The sequence below is a fragment of the Hakea prostrata genome, chromosome 7, assembly GCF_041222555.1.
Source record: "Hakea prostrata isolate BN-2017 chromosome 7, UWA_Hpros_2, whole genome shotgun sequence".
Classification (NCBI taxonomy): domain Eukaryota; kingdom Viridiplantae; phylum Streptophyta; class Magnoliopsida; order Proteales; family Proteaceae; genus Hakea; species Hakea prostrata.
Window position 1 is genome coordinate 3,443,589 of NC_142606.1, and position 19,841 is coordinate 3,463,429.

General features: G+C 38.6%; 1 protein-coding gene, 1 long non-coding RNA gene and 1 pseudogene across 9 annotated transcripts in view; 2 read left to right on the forward strand and 1 right to left on the reverse strand.

The window, feature by feature from the left end:
* LOC149009029 (zinc finger CCCH domain-containing protein 19-like) overlaps positions 1 to 13,114 on the reverse strand; it is a 56,692-nt gene extending 43,578 nt beyond the window's left edge. For 2 of the 3 annotated variants that reach the window (XM_089164461.1, XM_089164460.1), the window contains exons 1-5: positions 12,878 to 13,114; positions 8,144 to 8,223; positions 5,745 to 5,814; positions 5,601 to 5,662; positions 1,489 to 1,676 (exon numbers count right to left, since the gene is read on the reverse strand). In XM_089164461.1, the coding sequence (XP_089020587.1) occupies positions 1,489 to 1,676; positions 5,601 to 5,662; positions 5,745 to 5,814; positions 8,144 to 8,223; positions 12,878 to 12,951 (474 nt within the window). In that variant the 5' untranslated portion in view covers positions 12,952 to 13,114. The remainder of the gene's footprint in view (positions 1 to 1,488; positions 1,677 to 5,600; positions 5,663 to 5,744; positions 5,815 to 8,143; positions 8,224 to 12,877) is intronic. The other variant, XM_089164462.1, reaches the window with a different exon arrangement.
* Positions 13,115 to 13,400: 286 nt separating this feature from the next.
* LOC149009030 (pentatricopeptide repeat-containing protein At3g62890 pseudogene) lies at positions 13,401 to 16,293 on the forward strand (annotated as a pseudogene). 2 transcript variants are annotated; one of them, XR_016174507.1, is made up of 2 exons: positions 13,401 to 15,983; positions 16,160 to 16,293. The product of XR_016174507.1 is annotated as a pentatricopeptide repeat-containing protein At3g62890 pseudogene, transcript variant X2 (transcript). The 2 variants fall into 2 exon arrangements; XR_016174506.1 differs by having other exon boundaries at positions 13,402 to 16,026.
* Positions 16,294 to 16,362: 69 nt separating this feature from the next.
* LOC149009031 (uncharacterized) lies at positions 16,363 to 19,410 on the forward strand. Of its 4 annotated transcripts, none has more exons than XR_016174510.1 (5): positions 16,363 to 16,397; positions 16,708 to 17,248; positions 17,413 to 17,751; positions 18,575 to 18,616; positions 18,713 to 19,410. It is a non-coding gene; the product is annotated as an uncharacterized LOC149009031 (long non-coding RNA). The 4 variants fall into 4 exon arrangements; XR_016174509.1 differs by lacking the exon at positions 16,363 to 16,397 and having other exon boundaries at positions 16,412 to 16,885; positions 17,052 to 17,248; XR_016174511.1 differs by lacking the exon at positions 16,363 to 16,397 and having other exon boundaries at positions 16,412 to 17,248; positions 17,392 to 17,751.
* The last annotated feature ends 431 nt before the right edge of the window (positions 19,411 to 19,841 follow it).

Below are 19,841 nucleotides of genomic sequence, written 5' to 3' on the forward strand. Positions count from 1 at the left end.
GGGATAAATGACACTCCAACTAGATATTCCTGCAAGTCCACTAAAACCAAAATTTATTGTTGTGATATGGAAGACTCCAGCAGTCATCACATACAACTCTTTCACCGAAGCTAAAAAATTTGACCTCATCTCTCAGAGAGTTCAAGAGGCAGGCCTTCAAGTAATGGTCGGTGGACCGCAGTTATAGTATGGAGGCCACCTTGCAGCAAAAATTGTTAGAGTAAGGTTAAATAGGAAAATTGCCCAACCAGACTCTGCTCATACAAAAGCCTTCAACACTTGGTCAACCCCAACTTATCTCTCCGAGAGTTCAACATAACACAATAGAAAAAGCCAACCTGTTAAAAAGTAGAGCTGGGGATTTATTTATCTCCATCTTTGGCTCAATGGTGCCAAAAAAAAGGGACTACATTTCGCCTCTGTAGCACACTCAAGGCCCTATAGCCCACCGCCTTCTTGATTACTATGATGTTCTAGAATAGGATTTTTACCAGTTAAATTCCAAGGCTGCTAATTGATTGTCAGACTTCTTGGTCTAACCCCCCTCAATTTGATTTTGTAGCCCTCTTCTCAACCTTGCTTCTCCTCTTGTGGTTGATTGCTAAAAGCCCCATCAACACCCTCCAGTTCCTTAAAGAACAGTACCACTCTTCCATTTTAAAGTTCAATGGAGGAGGCCATGACTCCTCTCTGTCAGTAGGAAAAGTCTTGAGTCTTGTCTTCGTGCAACTGAGTCGATGAACAAGCACCCCTTAAATGACGTCCCCCAAAAACGAGAACCCCCTTACCAACTCAGAAAGTTCATGCCTGACCTGGAGGATTGAATGGATCTAGAGAAACATCAAAAGCAAGGATAAAAAGGGGGAGAGAAGGCTTGACGGATGCCAATTAAGAAGGAAAAGAAATGACAACACTTCCCGGATAGAGAATCAAGGAGACAAAATACGATGGTAAACCTGGTCAAGGAAGTTAAGAGGACAAGAGATTTTGAGTAAAACATAGTAACTAAACTCCCAAGATGAGCAATCCGAAGCCTTGTAAATATATCAATCTTCATAAGAGCAAAAACACATCGGAATTTTCTTTCAAGATCTATAACAAGTTCATTGCAAAGAACGATTTGTCAAAGATAATTCACCCTAAGATGAAGGTGGACTGTGGCACAAACAAGGGAGTCAACAACGAACTTCAAAACAATTGGCAAAAATTTCAGCAGTGAACTTGTAGAGGAGGTTGCAAAGGGAGATGGGCCAAAAGCCAATCAAAGCAAATGCTCCTTATTTCTTCGGGATGAGGCAAAGGAATGAAGCCCTCAAGTCAGCCAAAGCAACATCTATATTATTACGGAGTACTAAAGAATGTACCCTTCTCAAATCAATCAATTTTATAAGCCTAAGGAAAAAGGAACTACTTCACGTATCAACACATAAACAGGGAAAATGCAATTTAGGAATCATAGCAGTTTAACTTATAAGATAGAAAACATACCCCATCAGAGTCAACTTCCTCATTTTGTTCTATAAGTAGAGCAAGCTTCAAGCAGTCATTGCAGAAGCCGTTCTTCCCTCTAATTATCACAAATTCAGCAGATTTGATGCAGGATCGGCAAACAGCAAGTGTGCAGCAAAAGCAATGAAACGTGGACTTCTTATGGCAAATGAAGCAAGTATGCCAATCTATTATCATTTGTGAAGAACAGCCATATCAGAGAAGATTCAACCATAAATAAAGGAAAAATGTCAAAGACTGACTCATCAAAGTATTCTAACATTACCTGCACATGGAGGGATATTTTTAGAGAAAAACTCTTTCAACCATTAGATGAAAGTAACTATCATATTGCTTCTTCATTTTACAATTTGGAACATTACTCTAAGTAGTTTTACTCATAGATGTAGATGGCCGCCCGGGGGCAAATATGGAAGATAAATTATGAAAAGTGGAAAGTTAGACTATTAATCACCGTTCCTTAAAACCAGATTTTTTTCGAAGAGATATTTTTGAGAAGCAGGCATGCTTGCTAAACACTAAATAAAAAAATAAAAAATAAGAACTATGAGAAAAAGTTGCATGAATGTGAGAAACTCAAATAGTAGATACTTTTTGTTATGGAGCTAAGACAAGCCAAGGTAGTGACAGACTGACAGGGACCCTGGGGGCCTTGAGTCCTTGGTGAAGCCGAGGGTGCAAGGTAACTGCCAATAACGTCCATACATCTCAATGAACTAGAGAAAAATGTTCCTCAAACTGTTTGTTGACCCTGGGGATAACTTACACAATGAAGTTTCCCAAACTGACACGACTCGCTATTTATATTGGTAAAAGATGGAAAATGAGAATTTAAAAGCTTTAAACTATCCAATGAGGGATGAACCAGACAACAATGAATTTTGCAAGGGGATGCCACACTTGAATACAGTATAGATGAAGTGCTATTTAGTATATCAAGACCCACATAATCACGACCTCCACCAATCATCTACTTCATTGTAATATATAGAAAAACACAAGAACCAGAGACACAGTTTATGAAACAATTATAAATTGTGGTAAACTTGTTAATGGGCAGAAGACTAAAAGGGAACTCAGGCACACAAAGAACAGAAGACAGGGATGAAGCAAAGTGACAAGAATAGAGCCTTTACAAATTAACTTGGCAAGGAATCATCAGCTAAAGTAACACTGGAGGATGATGTATGGAAAGAAGAGAATATACTAGAAACCTCAGTCATATGATCCAATGCACCTATAGATGACCGAAGGGTGGGAAGTGAAAGGCATGCAATGGTGATACCTGTCTAAACAAATGTAGCAATATAAGCATAAGACAACTAAAACGTCTAAAAATGCGTAAACCATGCATCATCATCAAAATACAGCTTCCCTTTCTACTCTCAAACTGCAAGATGATATAGCATGAATAAAACATAGCAGTAGAATTAGCAGACTGTTGCTGAGAAGATTTGCCATGAAGTGCATTACCTATTCCACTATTGACCCCAGAGTTAGGTGCAAAAAATGCCAAAGCTGAAATGTTAACAAGGGGGAATCACAAGAATTTTCAAAGATGATCATAAAACTCATGAAAAAGTATCTGAAAGCATATTACCCTATTGCAGACGAGAATCAACGACTCAATCAAACCCTTTTAACAACCACCTAAAAACCCTATCACCGCAAGCTGTTGTTGCTGATTTTGCATCTGTGCTGTTGCACATCAAAATGATAAGAAGTAGAGACTTCAGCTCCTCTTACATCCTCTTTAAACCAGCAAAATACTGGGTCCAAGAATGGTCCTTTGAATCCCTATAAAAATCTTGAGACAACTCATAGATACAGGAGAGAGTGTTTCGTCCAGAACTCAGAACATTCAAGTATTCTCGTAAATCCTTAATGGTACTAATATGGATCACCAATCAACTACCAGAACTCAGAACATTCAAGTATTCTCGTAAATCCTTAATAGTACTAATATGGATCACCAAATCAACTATCTGATTCTTCAAGGAATTCCACGAATTTCCTAAACAATGTGTTACATGATGCATCACACTAGGCTCAGTATTTGTCAAGGGATCCCGCTGATCAAGACCAATCAGTACCAACCTTATAATTTTCAACCATTGTTGAAAGTTGGCAATCTCTTCAAGTTTGTTTTATGTGGTTCTATTAGAGGATCAGGATAGAACCTTAGTTGCTAAATCTTTGCGACAGCGATTGTTGTAAAGAAATCAGCAAGCGATCAAACACAAGATTTTTAAAGAACCTTGCATAAATTGATCTAAAGAAACCTGCTCTAGAAAAAACAAATCCAAAAACCTGACAAGCAAGATTGATCCACAAAGCGATTGATCGAACAAATTAATCAATACCAAATAGTAGCCCTTTTAAAAAAATATCAATCTATCTCATAAACCATGGCAAATCAATCCAAAGAAAACCCTGGCAAAAGAACTGATATCTTCAAAGGACTTGAACTTCTGACTTCAATCTTCAGTCCAAAGATTAGCACCAGAGTAATGATGCACCACTACCCAAGGGTAATCACTAATCAGACAGCAGAAAAGGGTGCCACACCCCTTCAAAAAGTAATCTAAAGAGACCTTTAAGCAGATGTGATGATTCAATCACTCATGATTGAAAACAGAAGTTACAATAACTGGGACATTTAATGATTGTAAGCCCCCAAAGATCAAGCTCTGCACCATGTATAATAAAGAAAGAGAAAGGAAATGGCTGTAACCCTGGGAGTCACTGCCTTGTGTGGAGAGTTGAGATGCCCACCTTGTTCAAATTATGATGACATAAACCTCTTAAGGGCACAAGGAAATATATTATAATAAAGAGAGAGAGAGAGAGAGAGAGAGAGAGAGAGAGAGAGAGAGAGTGATGTGAACACGGCGACCCCCTGGCCGAAACCCTAAGTGGGGCCCACTAGATGGTAAGTGGGGCCCACTAGATGGCTCCAAGAAGCTCCCTTGAGCTGGCCAACCCCCCCCCCAGTAGGGGTATTTAGGGCATTTTCAGCCCTCTTTCATTGCTGGAATTATTTCCAGCTCTATTTTTTGAGTTGGTTTTTGCTTCTTAATTTGAGTTCTATTTGAATCGGATATATTGTGATAAGATAAGACTCTTGTACAAAGAGGGTTCCTATTCTTTTTAGGAGGGTTCTTATCTAGTTATCTTTTATGAGTTAACTTTTAATTATAAGCTGTCTTTTAGTAGTTGGTGGTTGAGTGTCTTAAGGAGTTCTTTTTCAAGTGAACTTTCTTATAGAGAGTCTTCAGTTAATTAGTCTTTTAAATTCAGCATGTATCTTAATTGTTTAGATTCCAATTCAAGAGTCCAGATTATGTGGTGGGATCCTAGGTTGTGAAGGAATCCCACTAAGTCCTAAAGTCCTTGAAGCAGAGGTTGTCAAAGCAATCAAGGCGATGGAGGCTTCCAAGGCACTAAAGCGACAAAGTGCCAATAAAGCGCCCACTAAGCGTTCAAAGCGTTCTAGTGTTAATTTTTTTATATTTGATCCAAATATCAAAAGTCACCTAAAATTTAGGTACAAAACATTTTGCAAACTTAATGAAAATTCCATTCATATAATCTTATATAGATTGGAAAATAAACAGTCATTAACTTCAAACATAACAACATCAAAGTCACAAATCAAACATCCCAATTGTGTTTGGACTACCAGAAAAGGTTTTGTTGGAAATGTGGTATAGTTGGCTAGAACCTCAAGTTGGCCTGAAATTCATCAACTCAACAAAAAGAACTCAACCAAAGTACCCAGAAGTATTTCCTAAGCAACCAAAAAACAAGAATTCTCTACCCTGTTTGATCTACTGTTCTGTTTCAATTATAAAGGGATTGTTTAGTTCTTCTAAAGGAAACAAATTAATATAAATATATATATAGAAATTGAACAAGAATTCTGAGAGCAGAGCAAGTGTAAAGAAATAACTTGAACAAGAACAAGTGAACAACAGATCACACTATGAAAATAAAATAAAAGAGAAGAAGAAAACAGAAGGAAAAACACAAACATAGTGAAATAAATGTATTTACAGCACTAAGAAGAAAACAGAAGGGGGGAAAATGACGTTGTTGCCTGAGAAGAAGATAGTGCCGGAGCCGGAGATGCAGAAGATGGTGCTGCAACTCCCTGACGGCAACAGCAAGTCAGCCAACGACTCACTGTAGGGTGTAAACCAGAAAAGAAGAAGAAGAAGAAGAAAAGAACTCACCTTCTTGTTTCTATTGCAGAATAAGTAGAAATATTTTGCCGGAAAGAGCCAAAGAACTCACTGCTCAAACCTGCAAGTTTGGGGACCAGAAAATCAGCAAAGATGAAAGTGGCGGAGGAAAAAGGAAGGGGGGGAAAAAAAAGAAAAAAGAGAGAAAACAAGTTGCCGGAGGAAATTGACGGTGACTTTCGCCATTATACTTATTGTCGGCGACAGAAGAGAGCGATGATTGAAACCTTCGCTGCAGTGTGAGGAAGAAGACGAGAGAGTCAGAGAGAGATGCTAGGTTTCTATTTCGTTTCAACAATTCATGAGGAGTGTTTTAAGTTTTGGGTTTTTTTTTTCACCCAATTCTATTTTGATTTGATTCCATGCATATTGTCCAATAATCAATGTGTTAAAATAACCAATAAAACCCTTTAAATTGGAATCTAATACAATTATATTCCATATACCATTGATTTGGTACCTTTTTCTTATAAAAAGATTTAAAAAATAAAAGGCAATAAAGCAGTGGCTGGGCGTCCAAAGTGCCCATTTGGACGCTTAAGTGATGCTTTAAGCGACAAAGCTGCCACTTTATTGACTTCAAAAAAAGCGACCATTGCTTAGATAGTGCAAGGCCTGCCTAGATGCTTAAGCGTTGGTTAAATGATGCCTTGACAACTATGCTTTGAAGGCTATAAATAGCCTAGTATTCTTTGTAATTCTTCAAGTTCTGACCATTGTACAAAATTGATTGAGTTTGAGAATAATGATTTCCTACTTGGTTGGGGTTTTTTTTTTTTTGGGGGGGGGGGGGGGGGGGGGGGGCATGGATGAGTAAGAATTTGTTCAAGGATCAGCACATCTCTCATCACCTTCAGTTTCTTCTTCCACTTTCCAGCACATACAAGCAACCTTGTTCAAGAGATACAGCAGTGAACAAGAAAGCCCATCAACCCCCAACCCCTTTGCCCACCTCCTCTCTTAATCACAGGCTTCCCCCCTCCCCCCTTTCTTCATTTAGCAAGTTCTAGGAACACCCCCCCCTCTCTCTCCATCACAGACACTCTCAGCCCCTTCCCAACCCCAACAGCAATTATCCCCCTCCCCTACTTCCTGCAACAGCCCCGTGCCCCTCCCCCACTTCTCCCCTACCCCCTCTTCTCCCTTGTGGCAGCTTCAAAACCCCACCACTGTAGTTCCCTTTTCTCCAACCCCTTTACCCTTCCTTTTTCTCTACCTAGGATTGCACCTACCACTAGGCCTTAGTCCTACTGTTTTTCCCCCAATTAAACCTTGTTTCCCTAGTTCTACAAAAATCCTGCACATCATCTTCTTCCTCTGAATTTTCTGCAAATTATTTTCAAACTTCTGAAACCTAACCTACTTCACTTCAGACCATCCCCTGCATTCAAGACCACCAAGATCAATGTCTGAACAAGGCAACAAATTACAGTCCTTCTCCCACTCTAACCAAAATACCCTAAACCCTAGTTTTTTCACATTTAATTTAACATTCAGATCTGAATTGAGCAATACACCAGGGTGTTCAGAGCTATAAAGCACCCTACATAATCAAGAATACCCTTTCTCTTCGCTAGAAATCCTGGGCAGCCCTTAGTTTTAGGAAAATTCCACTACGACCCCAAACCTTAAAACTGGGTTTACATCAGAGAGAGAGAGAGAGAAGTTACAGTATAAGGAAGAATACCCATGAAGGTGTGAATATTGTTAGCATGAACAGTACTACATCTAATCTGTTACTTCTAACAAGTTACTGCCGAGATAAAACAGATCCAACACCCAAATTGACCTGATCACAGATTCACAATCATCTAATGTAATGCCCTTTTACTTTGAACTTCAGAATAATTCTTGAATGTTCAATGTGCGAGATAAAGGGCAGAGCAAGGGGGAAAACAGAAAAATTAACAAGGGGAGGGGCAATAGAGAGGAAATGGGAATCGATGTGGTTTCTACTCTAGTTAAAGGGTGGGATTACATATAGTCTATGTTTGCTCTAGAGTGCTTCAATCTAGAGAGGGCATCTGATTTCTTAGTTTTCTACTTCTTTTCCTTCCCCATTTACTTCTCCTTTAGCTAATCCTTCTTTAATTTTTGTTTTTTGCAACCTTGAGCACTGTTAAAATGCATGGCTGTCTCAGAGTTGTGGCATAAATATGTTTCTGCATTGCTCTTTGCAGATCAGAGCACACCAACACTTGCACCACAGAATGAGAGCCCCTGATGAAAATAAAATTTAGATAAAGCTTCCACAGAGGAAACCAAGAGATTACCATACTGAACATGTACATGGCACACAGCTATGCTAGATATGGTCTCCTCAAAGGCATTTACAAGAATAAGTGAGAACAGCATCACACAAAGAAAGCAACGGTGCAAAGAGTACTCACTGCATGTCCAAGGTTCTTCAGTCTCCAAGAATGTAACATCCTTTCCCACGCATTCAGGATGATAAGCTTTATAACATTGCCTGAATATAACAAGGTTAGTAAAAGCATTATGTATTATTTTCTTTTTTTTATTTTAAATTATGTCAGTTAAGTCATTATATTGAATAAAGTGGGAGCTCAATATTAAGTGGAGAACTCCCAAGGTTACACATCACATTGTTCTTGTTTTCTCTTTCATTGTATCAGAACAAAATCTCTAGGGATAGTTTCTTATTCAATATTGTGTCACTTTAGTCATTATACATATTGAATAAGGTTGGAGACTGGGGAACTCCCCAAGGATACATAAGCACATTAGTTCTCATTGTAGTCCTTATTTTCTCTTTCATCATATCAGAGCAAGATCTCTAGGGACTGTTACAATTGATGCAGCCTCAAGTGAATGAGAGCTCGTTCTTCTAGCATCTACTTTAAGGGAACCAACTCATATGTGACCTTTCAAGTAATTTATATTTTGATCCTCACAATAATCCTTTCAAGTTTCAATAATTTTGGATCGGTGGTGTGGCCCGTTTGGGAGATATTAGGTTTCTTGTTTTGAAGGGAAAATGAGGACAACAAGAAGGATGGGCACATCTAGGGTTAGGTTGCTCTGACGGGCTGAAATCGAGATGGAAGGTCACTAGGGTTGGGGGATGAGGTTCCCCACAAGTTTGGGACAAATCTAACAGTTTGATTGGTGAAAATCGAACCTTGAATATTGGGACTCTTGAAAAGTCTGAAAATTCAAGGGAAAAAATTAGTAAAAATATTATAGAAGATTAACGGGATGAACTGAAGTTACTTACCATTTTTAGAAGGTTAGGGAAGAAGAAAGGAGGGAAGAGAAGTGATCAACGAAGCTGCACTAGGTGCTTCCTGCACTAGGAAACCCTAGCAACCAAATTCAAACCTCAATCTCCGCTCCTATTTTTACCCTTCATTGGAAGACTCCTACTAGGACTTGAAAACAAAACTAAACAGGACTTTTCTTTAAATCATGGTGGGAGATCTCGCGAGATATCTCGCTAATTTGACATAGCGAGACAAGATGAGAGGCGAGATCTGCGAGATGGGAGATCTCGCCACATCTCGCCGAGACTCGCCATATCTCGCCGAGATCTCACCTATATCTCGCTGCAACCATAAAAAATTGCCAGAAACTTGATTTTTTTTGTTGGAATTTGTTGGGGATTCAACTTCTAAACATCTTTAAAACATCAAATTATCATCATTCAAGCCTATTTTAACTAGATCTACAACAAAGATAAGATTTTCCACCAAATTTGAATTTTTTCAAATAGAATATTCTACAATGGGTGTGTGAGTTTAGTGTAAATATATGTTGATCCACAAGCTTTGATCTAACTTTCATGGAAACCAATTTAATGTGACATTTAAACCTATATGTGACATACTATAGTGATGAGTTGACTTGGGAGTCATATGTGGCCACTGCTCGAATCGGTTGATGCAGAACCGAGTGATACCTTCGCCTTGTAGTCTTGTAATCTTATTACTCACATACTCTTGTGATTGTGATTGTGAACTTATGGATTATGATTTATGACTTACTAAAAGTCTAAGACTTCTAATGGTTGTAAAATTTTGAAGCCATTTAAGTTCTTTGATAGTTTGATGTGTAATGTATTTAATACTTTATAGTTGATAACATGAATTACGAATCTCTACATTCGGATACAAGGGTTGACTTAGAAGACATAGTTAGGGTTATTCTCACAATCTAAGGCCACCAAGTGTTCAAAGGCCTAAATAGACTAAATACCAAATTTCAGCCCAACCGGGGCCCTAAACCCACCGAGATGGGCACCGAGATTACGCCAATTTTTGGTAGTTCGACCGAGATCTCGCCATCTCGGTCGAGATCTCTCTATTTTGGAGTGGCGAGATCTTGCTCGAGAGCAAGATCTCCCACCATGCTTTAAATAGGACTTCTAACTAATTGGAACTCAAAATTACCCAACTCAAATAATAGAATAAAAATAGACTTCGATTCCTACTAAAATATGACTGCAACTAAAAGGAATTCTGTTTTAAATAGAACTCCTGCCTAGACAAGGCTACTTAACTTGTCATAGACCTACTCAAATAGCAAAACAAAAACATGGTTGGATTCCAAATAAAATTCTGACCGTAACTAGACCGAATTAGGCCTAACTTGGACTGCCCATAATGACCAAAATGCCCCTTCTGTTGAAAAACTGCTCCTATGCTGCCGGGCAGGGTCATAGAGTGCTGGCCAGCAACCCTAAGTCTTTTTTGGGCCCTTGGGCCTCTCTTGGGATGGCCCTGGAATCTTACATCAACGATGTTCCTAGATTCCTGTTTTCTCCTGAAAATCAGGGCCTTACTCATCACTGATTCATTCCAGTTTGAGTGTTGAGAGTTTCTTCATCTTTTTCTAAAGGTGCAAAGAACCCAATGCTGTATTTTTGTGGAGTTTAAAGGCTATTTTGACGTCTGAAGACTCAGAAATAAGTGTCTTTTTCTGAAGGTGACTGTATGGAGTGAAGGATGTATTCAAAAGCTCAAATTACAAGCTCTATCAAATTTTGGGGCAGAACTGGATATCACCACTGTCAGGGTTGTTCATAGATCTTTTGCATAAAAGTGCTTCAAATTGATTTTTCTTTAAATCAGGTTTTGGATAGAGTAATGTTGGAGACTGACTCTCATCGAGTTAGAAGTTTGCTTCAGGGTCTTGAAATAAAGGCTAAATGACTTAAGCATCTCTTTTTTGGTGAATAGCATTTGAATCAACCAAAGAAAAGAAACCAGCTTAACAGAAAATGAACTGCATTCAAAAAAGAGTAAGAATAACTTTGGTATGAATAAAATACACACTCAGAAAAAAATTACCATACAGAATATCAAATCCTTAAACAATTTAAATCTTAAAATCTTAAATTATCAGAACATTAAGTATAGCTATTAAATAAGAGATAACCTGCGGGGCCGGGGTTGGGGAGTGGTGGGAAATCTTGTTCCAGCCACACACTTTCAACTGACACACCACTCCTTATTGATGGATCATAAATGGTGTCATCCTGAATATGGAAGATTTACATTAAAAGGCACTTCCATTATTGTATTCATGCATGGAAAGGATTTGTGCGGCACAGGAGACTCACAAGATTATGTATCAAATTATTCGGAGAAGGATGGGTTCGCTCCTGAAGTTCAGAGTCTCTCACAATAATAACTCCCTCCAAGCTCATCAACCATATGGATCCCCATATACAATGAACTGACACCCATCAAAACCCATCATCTTCCTCTCCCACATTTTCCTGTAGGCCTTGTATGATAGCACTTCTGATTTTGGGCCATGCATTTAATTAAAAAAGTAATGTATTACTGAGATAGAAAAGAAATACAAATGTACATGTCAGGCATGGCAATTTCTGATTCTGGGACTTCTATAAATTTATACAGAAAAATCAAGTCTTTGAATACTCTCCCACCCAAAAAAATTACGGTGATTGCAGTGGTGTCATGTGGTGGCTAGATAGTTTTGGGGCAGCAGAGGTGTACGTGGTAGTGGTCATAATCATTGCCATAGTGATAACAGTGGTGGCGGAAGCAGTGGTGGTGATGGTGGTGGTGGCAGAGACAATGGCGGGGACTGTGCAGTGGTGGTGGAGGTGGTGGCTGAGACACTGGAAGTATCAAAGGCGGATGAAGTTGCACCACAAGTGGTAGCAGTAGCATAGTTCGAGAACTCATCAGATCTTGACAAGACATCTCGCTTTTTTGAGAGGGTGAGATGAAATGGAATTTGGCCTTGGATTGCCCAACTCAATCAAGATCTCTGATGTCACCGTCATATCTTGGTTATGTTGACAATATCTTCATTAGCTTGGTCATATCCTGGATACATCTTAGTCAAATCTCAGCAAAATCTAGATATATCTGAAAATTGCAATATAACTTAAATGCTTCCTGGTAAAATCTGGCTTTGACTTCAAAATTAAAAAAATTACCCAACCCCGCCTCCCAATGTTGAGCAGTGAGATTAGGATATTGATTTCTCTTGCCCCCAACCCCCAATACTCACTTTTTCTCTTTTTTTATCCTTTTGTTCTGAAACTGATAAGTTCCAAATTAAAAGATCCCTTTTTCCGTTCTTTATCATAACCAGAAAAAAATCACAGAAACACAGACATGAGTATGATGCAGGGCCTAAAATACCAACATACGCAGTCTGTGTGTCCTCACCCAAAACTATTTCGACCCTTTTAACTAAACCTCACCAAGCCCTCCCCGTGCAAACGCATCACTTGTTTAGTGGCAGTGGATACCTAAAACAAAACGAAATCTCTGAGTAACAATTCAAAGGCGAGAAAGAACGTCCATTGCCCACGAAAAGCTACCCAGTACACGAGCTTCACATGAAAAAAGAATTAAAACCAGATTAAAAAATATCATGCTATTTTCTTTCTAAAATGACCGGAAAGGCCGAGTTCTTCGTCAAATGAAAACGAACGATCACCGGAGCTTCAAACATTCAATCTTTTTCGACCAAAATGATACACAGAGACCAGAAACTGAACAGGCAAATACAGGCAAGAAAATGTAAGAGATTCTTTAACTGAAATTTAGTTATAATACTTGAATACAGATCAAAACCAGGAAAACTCAGAGAAGCAATGCGCAAAGGTGAAAGAAACTCACCTGTGGTCACAGACGATGAGCAATCCACCGTCCTTGCAGACGAAGCAGTAATCCTCTGAAACTTTTTCCTCCATATTTCGCTTTTTCACTAAGAGATGATCTGTTGTTCTGACGTATGAGTTCAGATACAAGTACCGAGACTTTTAGTAGTTTCGCTTCCCTAATCGGCTATTATTTGGAGGGAAAATATGGAATCGAAGGAAGTGTTGAGTTGAGTGTGGGCCTGAGACAAGAATGTCCTTCTTGATTTCCTTTTCAGCTTTTCTCATTAATTTTTTCTTTTTTTTTTTTTTTTTCTTTTTTGCCCTTTCTTGCTAAAGGCTAGTGCCTCTTGGTTTCTACTTTCTAGGTCATCAAAATTACCGTTATACCCTTACGTTACAAAGGTTTCTCTATTTTTTTTTTTCTTTCTTTTTTTCTTTTTTTCTTTTTTTTTTTCTTGGTTTTTTTCTTAAGCTACTCTTGTAACAACGGCTTTCCATACGGTAGATTCATTTGGTTTGATCTGAAGAGAAGATTCATTTGGTTATTCCTTGAAGAGCGATATAGGACCTTAGCCGCTTAGCGAAGAAAAAAAAAAAAAAAAAAAAAAAGAGCTACATAGGTCTTAAACTGAGAACGGCTAAGCAGTTCAAGCCTGGCTTTAAATGGATTCAGATCCACGCGTAGAATCGAATGGGGTTTGAACGATTTGTGAAGGTTAAGCTTGGACCTGCAGTGAAGGACTTTCCTGTTCGTCAGATTCCTACCCTTCGACCGCCGTTAACAATAATAGCCTTAGAAGATCGTATGCGAAAATGCCAAAATCTTAGGGATTTCAATCAAATCCTTTCTCAGATGATAGTTTCTGGATTCATTGCCGATACGTTTGCTGCCAGCCGCCTTCTTAAGTTCTCCACTGATGCTGATTTCGTCCATCTTGAATACTCCCGACGTATCCTTGATCAAATTCAATTCCCAAATGGGTTTATTTGGAATACCATGATGAGAGCATATGCTCAGAGAAATTCTTCTGACTCAGCTCTCGCCCTTTACAAATTGATGTTGGAGAAGAGTGTGGAGTCTGATAACTATACATACCCGATTCTAGCCCATGCTAGTGCTCTTCGTTCATCTGAATTAGAAGGAAAACAGATTCATAATCATGTTTTGAAGCTAGGTTTTGATTCTGATGTCTATGTCAAGAATACATTAATCAATATGTATGCGGTTTGTGGGAAACTTTGGGATGCACGAAGGTTGTTTGATGAAAGCGTAGGGTTGGATTCAATATCATGGAATTCACTATTGGCGGGTTATGTTCAGATAGGGGATGTGGAAAATGCAAAACTTTTATTTGATCAGATGCCTGAGAGGAACACGATTGCTTCAAATTCTATGATTGCACTGTTTGGTCGAACAGGACTTGTGACTGAAGCTCGTCAAATCTTTGATGAAATTTCCCAAAAGGATGTTGTTTCCTGGAGCGCACTGATTTCCTCTTATGAGCAAAATGGTATGTTGGAAGAGGCCTTGATTGTATTCAAACAAATGCACACTCTTGGAATTAAGGTAGATGAGGTTGCAGTGGTCAGTGTTCTTTCTGCTTGTGGGGGCTTGTCAGCTATTAAGGAAGGAGAACTTGTTCATGGAATTATAATTAAGATGGGAATTGAGACCTATATTAATCTTCAGAATGCACTAATTCACTTGTATTCAGAATGTGGGGATATTATTGCAGCACAGAGACTATTTGATGCCAACCAGGGATTGGATCAGATATCTTGGAATTCGATGATCTCTGGGTACTTGAAATGTGGTCAAATCGAACATGCTGAGAAATTATTTGATTCTATGCCCAATAAGGATGTTATATCATGGAGTGCCATGATATCAGGTTATGCACAACACAATCAGTTTGCCAAGACCTTAACCTTGTTCAATGAGATGCAGCTTGGAGATACCAGGCCTGATGAGACCACACTGGTGAGTGTAATCTCAGCTTGTGCTCACTTGGCTGCTTTAGATCAAGGCAAATGGGTTCATGCTTATATAGATAAGTATGGTCTAAAGATCAATCCCATACTTGGTACAACCCTTGTAGACATGTATATGAAATGTGGGTGTGTGGAAAGTGCACTGGAGGTCTTCTATAAATTGGAGGAAAAGGGTGTGTCTACCTGGAATGCTATGATTTTAGGACTGGCCATGAATGGGTTGGTGGAGGAGTCTCTCGATAAGTTTTTGGAGATGAATAGGTGTGGGGTTGCACCCAATGAAATAACCTTCATTGGGGTACTGGGTGCATGTAGACATGTCGGTTTAGTAGATGAGGGCCGCCGATACTTTCATTCCATGATTCAGATGCACAACCTAAAACCCAATGTTAAACATTATGGTTGCATGGTTGATCTTCTTGGCCGTGCAGGTTTGCTCAAAGAAGCAGAAGAACTTATAGAGAGCATGCCAATGGCACCAGATGTGCCTACTTGGGGTGCCTTGCTTGGGGCTTGTCGGAAATATGGTAACACTGAAATGGGAGAAAGAGTAGGAAGAAAGCTTATTGAGCTTCAGCCTGATCATGATGGTTTCCATGTACTGTTATCTAATATATATGCTTCAAAGGGAAAGTGGGATGATGTTATAGAGATAAGAGGGATGATGAAGCAACATGGAGTGGTGAAAACCCCTGGCTGTAGCTTGATAGAAGCCAATGGTATTGTTCATGAATTCTTGGCAGGGGATAGGATGCACCCACAAATAGCTGAGATAGATAGAATGTTGGATGAGATGGCTAAAAGATTGAAGATGGAAGGCTATGCTCCAGAAACAAATGAGGTTGCTCTGGATATAGATGCAGAAGAGAAAGAATCCATTTTGTACAGACATAGTGAAAAACTTGCCATTGCCTTTGGACTTATCAGCATTAAACCACCAATTCCAATCAGGATAATGAAGAACTTGCGCATATGTGCCGATTGCCATACTGCAGCAAAGCTCATCTCAAGAGCCTTTGCACGCGAAATTATAGTGAGGGACCGCCATCGATTTCACCACTTCAGACAAGGTTTGTGTTCGTGCAAGGATTACTGGTGATGTGTTCCGTTACAAAACTCAGTCGCCTAAGGTAACTAAGGCCTGCTAATTTGAACTAGATCTTCATTCTCAAGGTTGGTTTTGCCTTCTTTGTTCATTATGACAAATTAAAAAACTGCAATATAACTCCTGGGACTTATATTAATTTTTAAACCATTTAGATAAATTTGTGGTTAACAGTCATCTTCATAACTTTTTGTTCCTCAGGCTTAGGCCCTGTATTTTGGCTTATTGCAATGGTTGGTTCTGGAGATGTATCATTTACATAGATCACTACACAGTGATGTGATGGAAAATGGATGAACTGATGAATCGAAGCTGGGAGATACAAAACAATATGTTAATTGTTACAGAACCAGACTCCCATAGGGGGAGAGGGCATGGGTGGATCATGTTATATGGACACAATCCCCTCTCATAGTCAATTTCAGCATCAAACAACGAGGTAAGTGGTTAAAAAGTAAGATTTTATGGTTACAGAATACAACAATGCAATTTTACTGTAATCTTGTGGTTTATCTATAACTTCTGAATCTTTAAACCACTTTAATGCACTTATGGGTGGGTCATGTTATATGGACACAATCCCCCTCTCATAGTCAAATTTCAGCATGAAACAACAAGGTAAGTGGTTAAAAAGTAAGATTTTATGGTTACAGAATACAACAATGCAATTTTACTGTAATCTTGTGGTTTATCTATCACTTCTGAATCTTTAAACCACCTTAATGCACTTCCCTAATTATTTTCAGCAGAAAATTGTGACCATTGAGATGGATGTGAGTTTTCCATCACGTGGCCCACCTATGGCCATCCGAGTCCGGCACGTGCATGCAGTGACAGATACCTAATGTAACATGATATCTTACTGATACGATCCTGTCCTGATCAGGATATGGGGATAGACACAAAGGCTTCAACGTTACAAATTTGGTAAACCATCTTGTCCTTCTTGCCCTCCAGGATGGACTTTCTTCTTTGACTATATGATTCCTATGGTGTCATTTTTCGTTCTTCCAATACTAAAAAATTGTTTTCACACCTCCATTATGGTCCATGAGAATGTCGAATTAGTATACAAAGATGTCCTTTCTTGCAGCAGAATGCAATACCAGAGGGCCACTTTTAGCCACAGCAATTGCAGTTCTAGCTTTGAAGCAGGGCTTGTGCAAGTTATAAAGTTTAGGAACTGATGCTAAGGAAGTTCAGATGGATAAGCTTCTCCTGCATTTCTTCTTTTTGCTGAACACGGTCCTGAACCCTGCTTATATCATCCTTCTTGAGATTTTTGACACGGTAAATCATTCTAGACTTGTAACTTGAGATATGTTAGATATAAAGTGTAAGCAGTATTTGATTTGATTTTTTATGACTAATAAACTCCTTTTCAATGCCATTGTGAGTTTCCATTGTGAATTTTTTCACAACTTCTAATGCAGGTCTCTTTTCATTTTGATCAGAGGAGAAAAGGCAGGGTTGTAATTAGAGTTTCTATGAAAGTTCTAGATAATGTCAAGGACTCTGGGTCTTTCTCATTGGGGTGTCAAATTTTGAAGGCATGACTTTTGAAACTGGACGATACAAGTGTTGTCAAATCTTTCGATGGTTCACCCAACTCTGGAAAGTGAGCAAGGCTTGACTTTTGAGCTCATCTTTATACGGTGACCTTACAAGCTACATAATTTGTGGTTCATTATTCTGGGGCAGGATAGCAGAAGCAAGAGCTCACTTTTGTATACAAAAACTGGAGTCCTTTAGACAAGTTCTTCCAAATCTCATTTCAGTTCAAGATGATAATGGTACCTTTCATTGCTTCTTTTGCTGCTCTCATTTTCTTATTCTTGTGCTTCATCAACTTCCAATTAGCCCATGTCTGCGAGATGTCTGCAACTCTTCCCCCTCTTGTGGTGATTTTCTCAACATCCAGTTCCCATTTCACTTGGACACTGATCCCAACAACTATACTCAATTTTCTGATTTCCAACTCAAATGCAATAACAACAATCGAACTGTTTTGAATCAGCAATTCTTCAACTCTACGTTGGATTCATACTATACAAGAAAATTCTTTGTGGATGCAATCTTATACAACAAGACACTTCTCCCAGTTGTTAATCCCGGTTTGCGGAGAGGGAATTGCTCCTCTATTCCCAACCATTATGATTTCTCTGGTTACAACTATAATTCAGCATATTTTCTAGAATCAAATGGGAATGGTATCATATTCGTCAGTTGTTCGTCACCAGTCGAGAATGACAGATTACATATCTACCTCTCCTTGTCTCAATGGAAGTTCCTCGCAACCATATTCGTATGTACTGCTTGAGAAAACAGTCACTGACCTCTGTCGTAACTGCAACATTTTGAGTTTCTCTCCCAGTCCGGCAAAGAGAATTGTGAACCATACATACCCAGAAATTCACCAGGCTTTGCTGTCCGGTTTTTACCTTCACTGGAAAGATCCTTATGTTCCTTTTGTCGAGCATAAAGAATGCCCTAGACCATTCAGCTCTTCTCACAGTCAGTGGCAGCGGCAAAACTAGGATTTAAAATTTAGTAGTTGAATATTCTAACATCTATAAGTATTTCAGGTTTTCTGATGCGATTATTTATATCATGCAGGTTTCTTAAAATTCCTTCCTGGTGTATGTCAACAGATACTTGGTAAGAGCTTTGGAAATCCTTTCTTCAATTTTACCCTGCCACTTTCCAGATTCACTAAAAGTGGCTCCTGAACTTGTTGACTTTGTTCTTATACAGATGTATCTCTTCAAGTGGCCTTGAAAATAGATAAGACCATCTGAAGATATGATAGATACCGTATCCCTTGTGTTTTCATCAGCGATGGCACGTTATGAAATCCCTTGCTTCTTTCTGTTCGCTGCAGGGTACTTCATGATAGCGAGGTCATCAATTGGGATATTGGTCCTCTCAGCGCTTGTTATCTACAAATTACACAGGAAACATCTGTCAATGGATTATAGAATTGAAGAGTTCTTAACCAACTATAGGAACCACATGCCTATGAGGTATTCTGTTCAGAAGGCATTTGGATAGTTTAAAATTTAAATTTTAAATGTTTTAAATAAAAACAAGGGCATTTATTTTCATAATTTATTTTAATAATACACTTAACTGCAAATAACTTGTAGTTTATATGTGAGTGTTATGTAATTTATGAGACAATTTAGTTTCATCCCCTATATAGTGGGTGCCATGTAATTTGCTCAAAAAAATTCCTTATAAAAAGAAAAAAAACAAAAAAGTAAAGGAAAAGATGTTTCCCATCAGTTATCTAATTCTTCAAAATGAGTCCATCTAAAGCTAAGTTTGAAAACAATTGCAAGCTTTTTGACTCGTCTCTAATCCAAGTCCCTCTCTATAAAATACAATAAAATACACCTTTTCCTTTACTTTGGATGTTAAGAAAAAGTAATGTTAAGAAAAACACAATAAAGAAAGAAGTATCCCTTCCCTATCCCTTTTAATATGGGCATCTTTTCATTTTGGGCAAAGAGAAAAAGGGGAGGGGTTGTTTGGTTTGTAATTAGAGCTTTATAAAACTTCCAGGTAATGTTACTTTTAAAAAAATAAAAAAAAAAAAAATAAAATCTTCCAAGTAATGTAGAGGTCTATGAGTCTTCATCAATGAAGGTGTCAAATTTGGAAGGCATGACTTTTGAAACTCGGAGACACCTTCAGACTGTCCCACAAGTCCACAACTAATAAAACCCTGCAATACGTAAAATATATTTATGAATAATTATTTAATTAATAGAAGAAAAAAATCAAAGGAAAATATAAAGAAACACAGAGAAAGAAGGGGGCAGCTGCCGGTCAAGAAGAAGATAGAAAAAAGGAAGCAAGACTCCAAAAAGAAACATTCAAT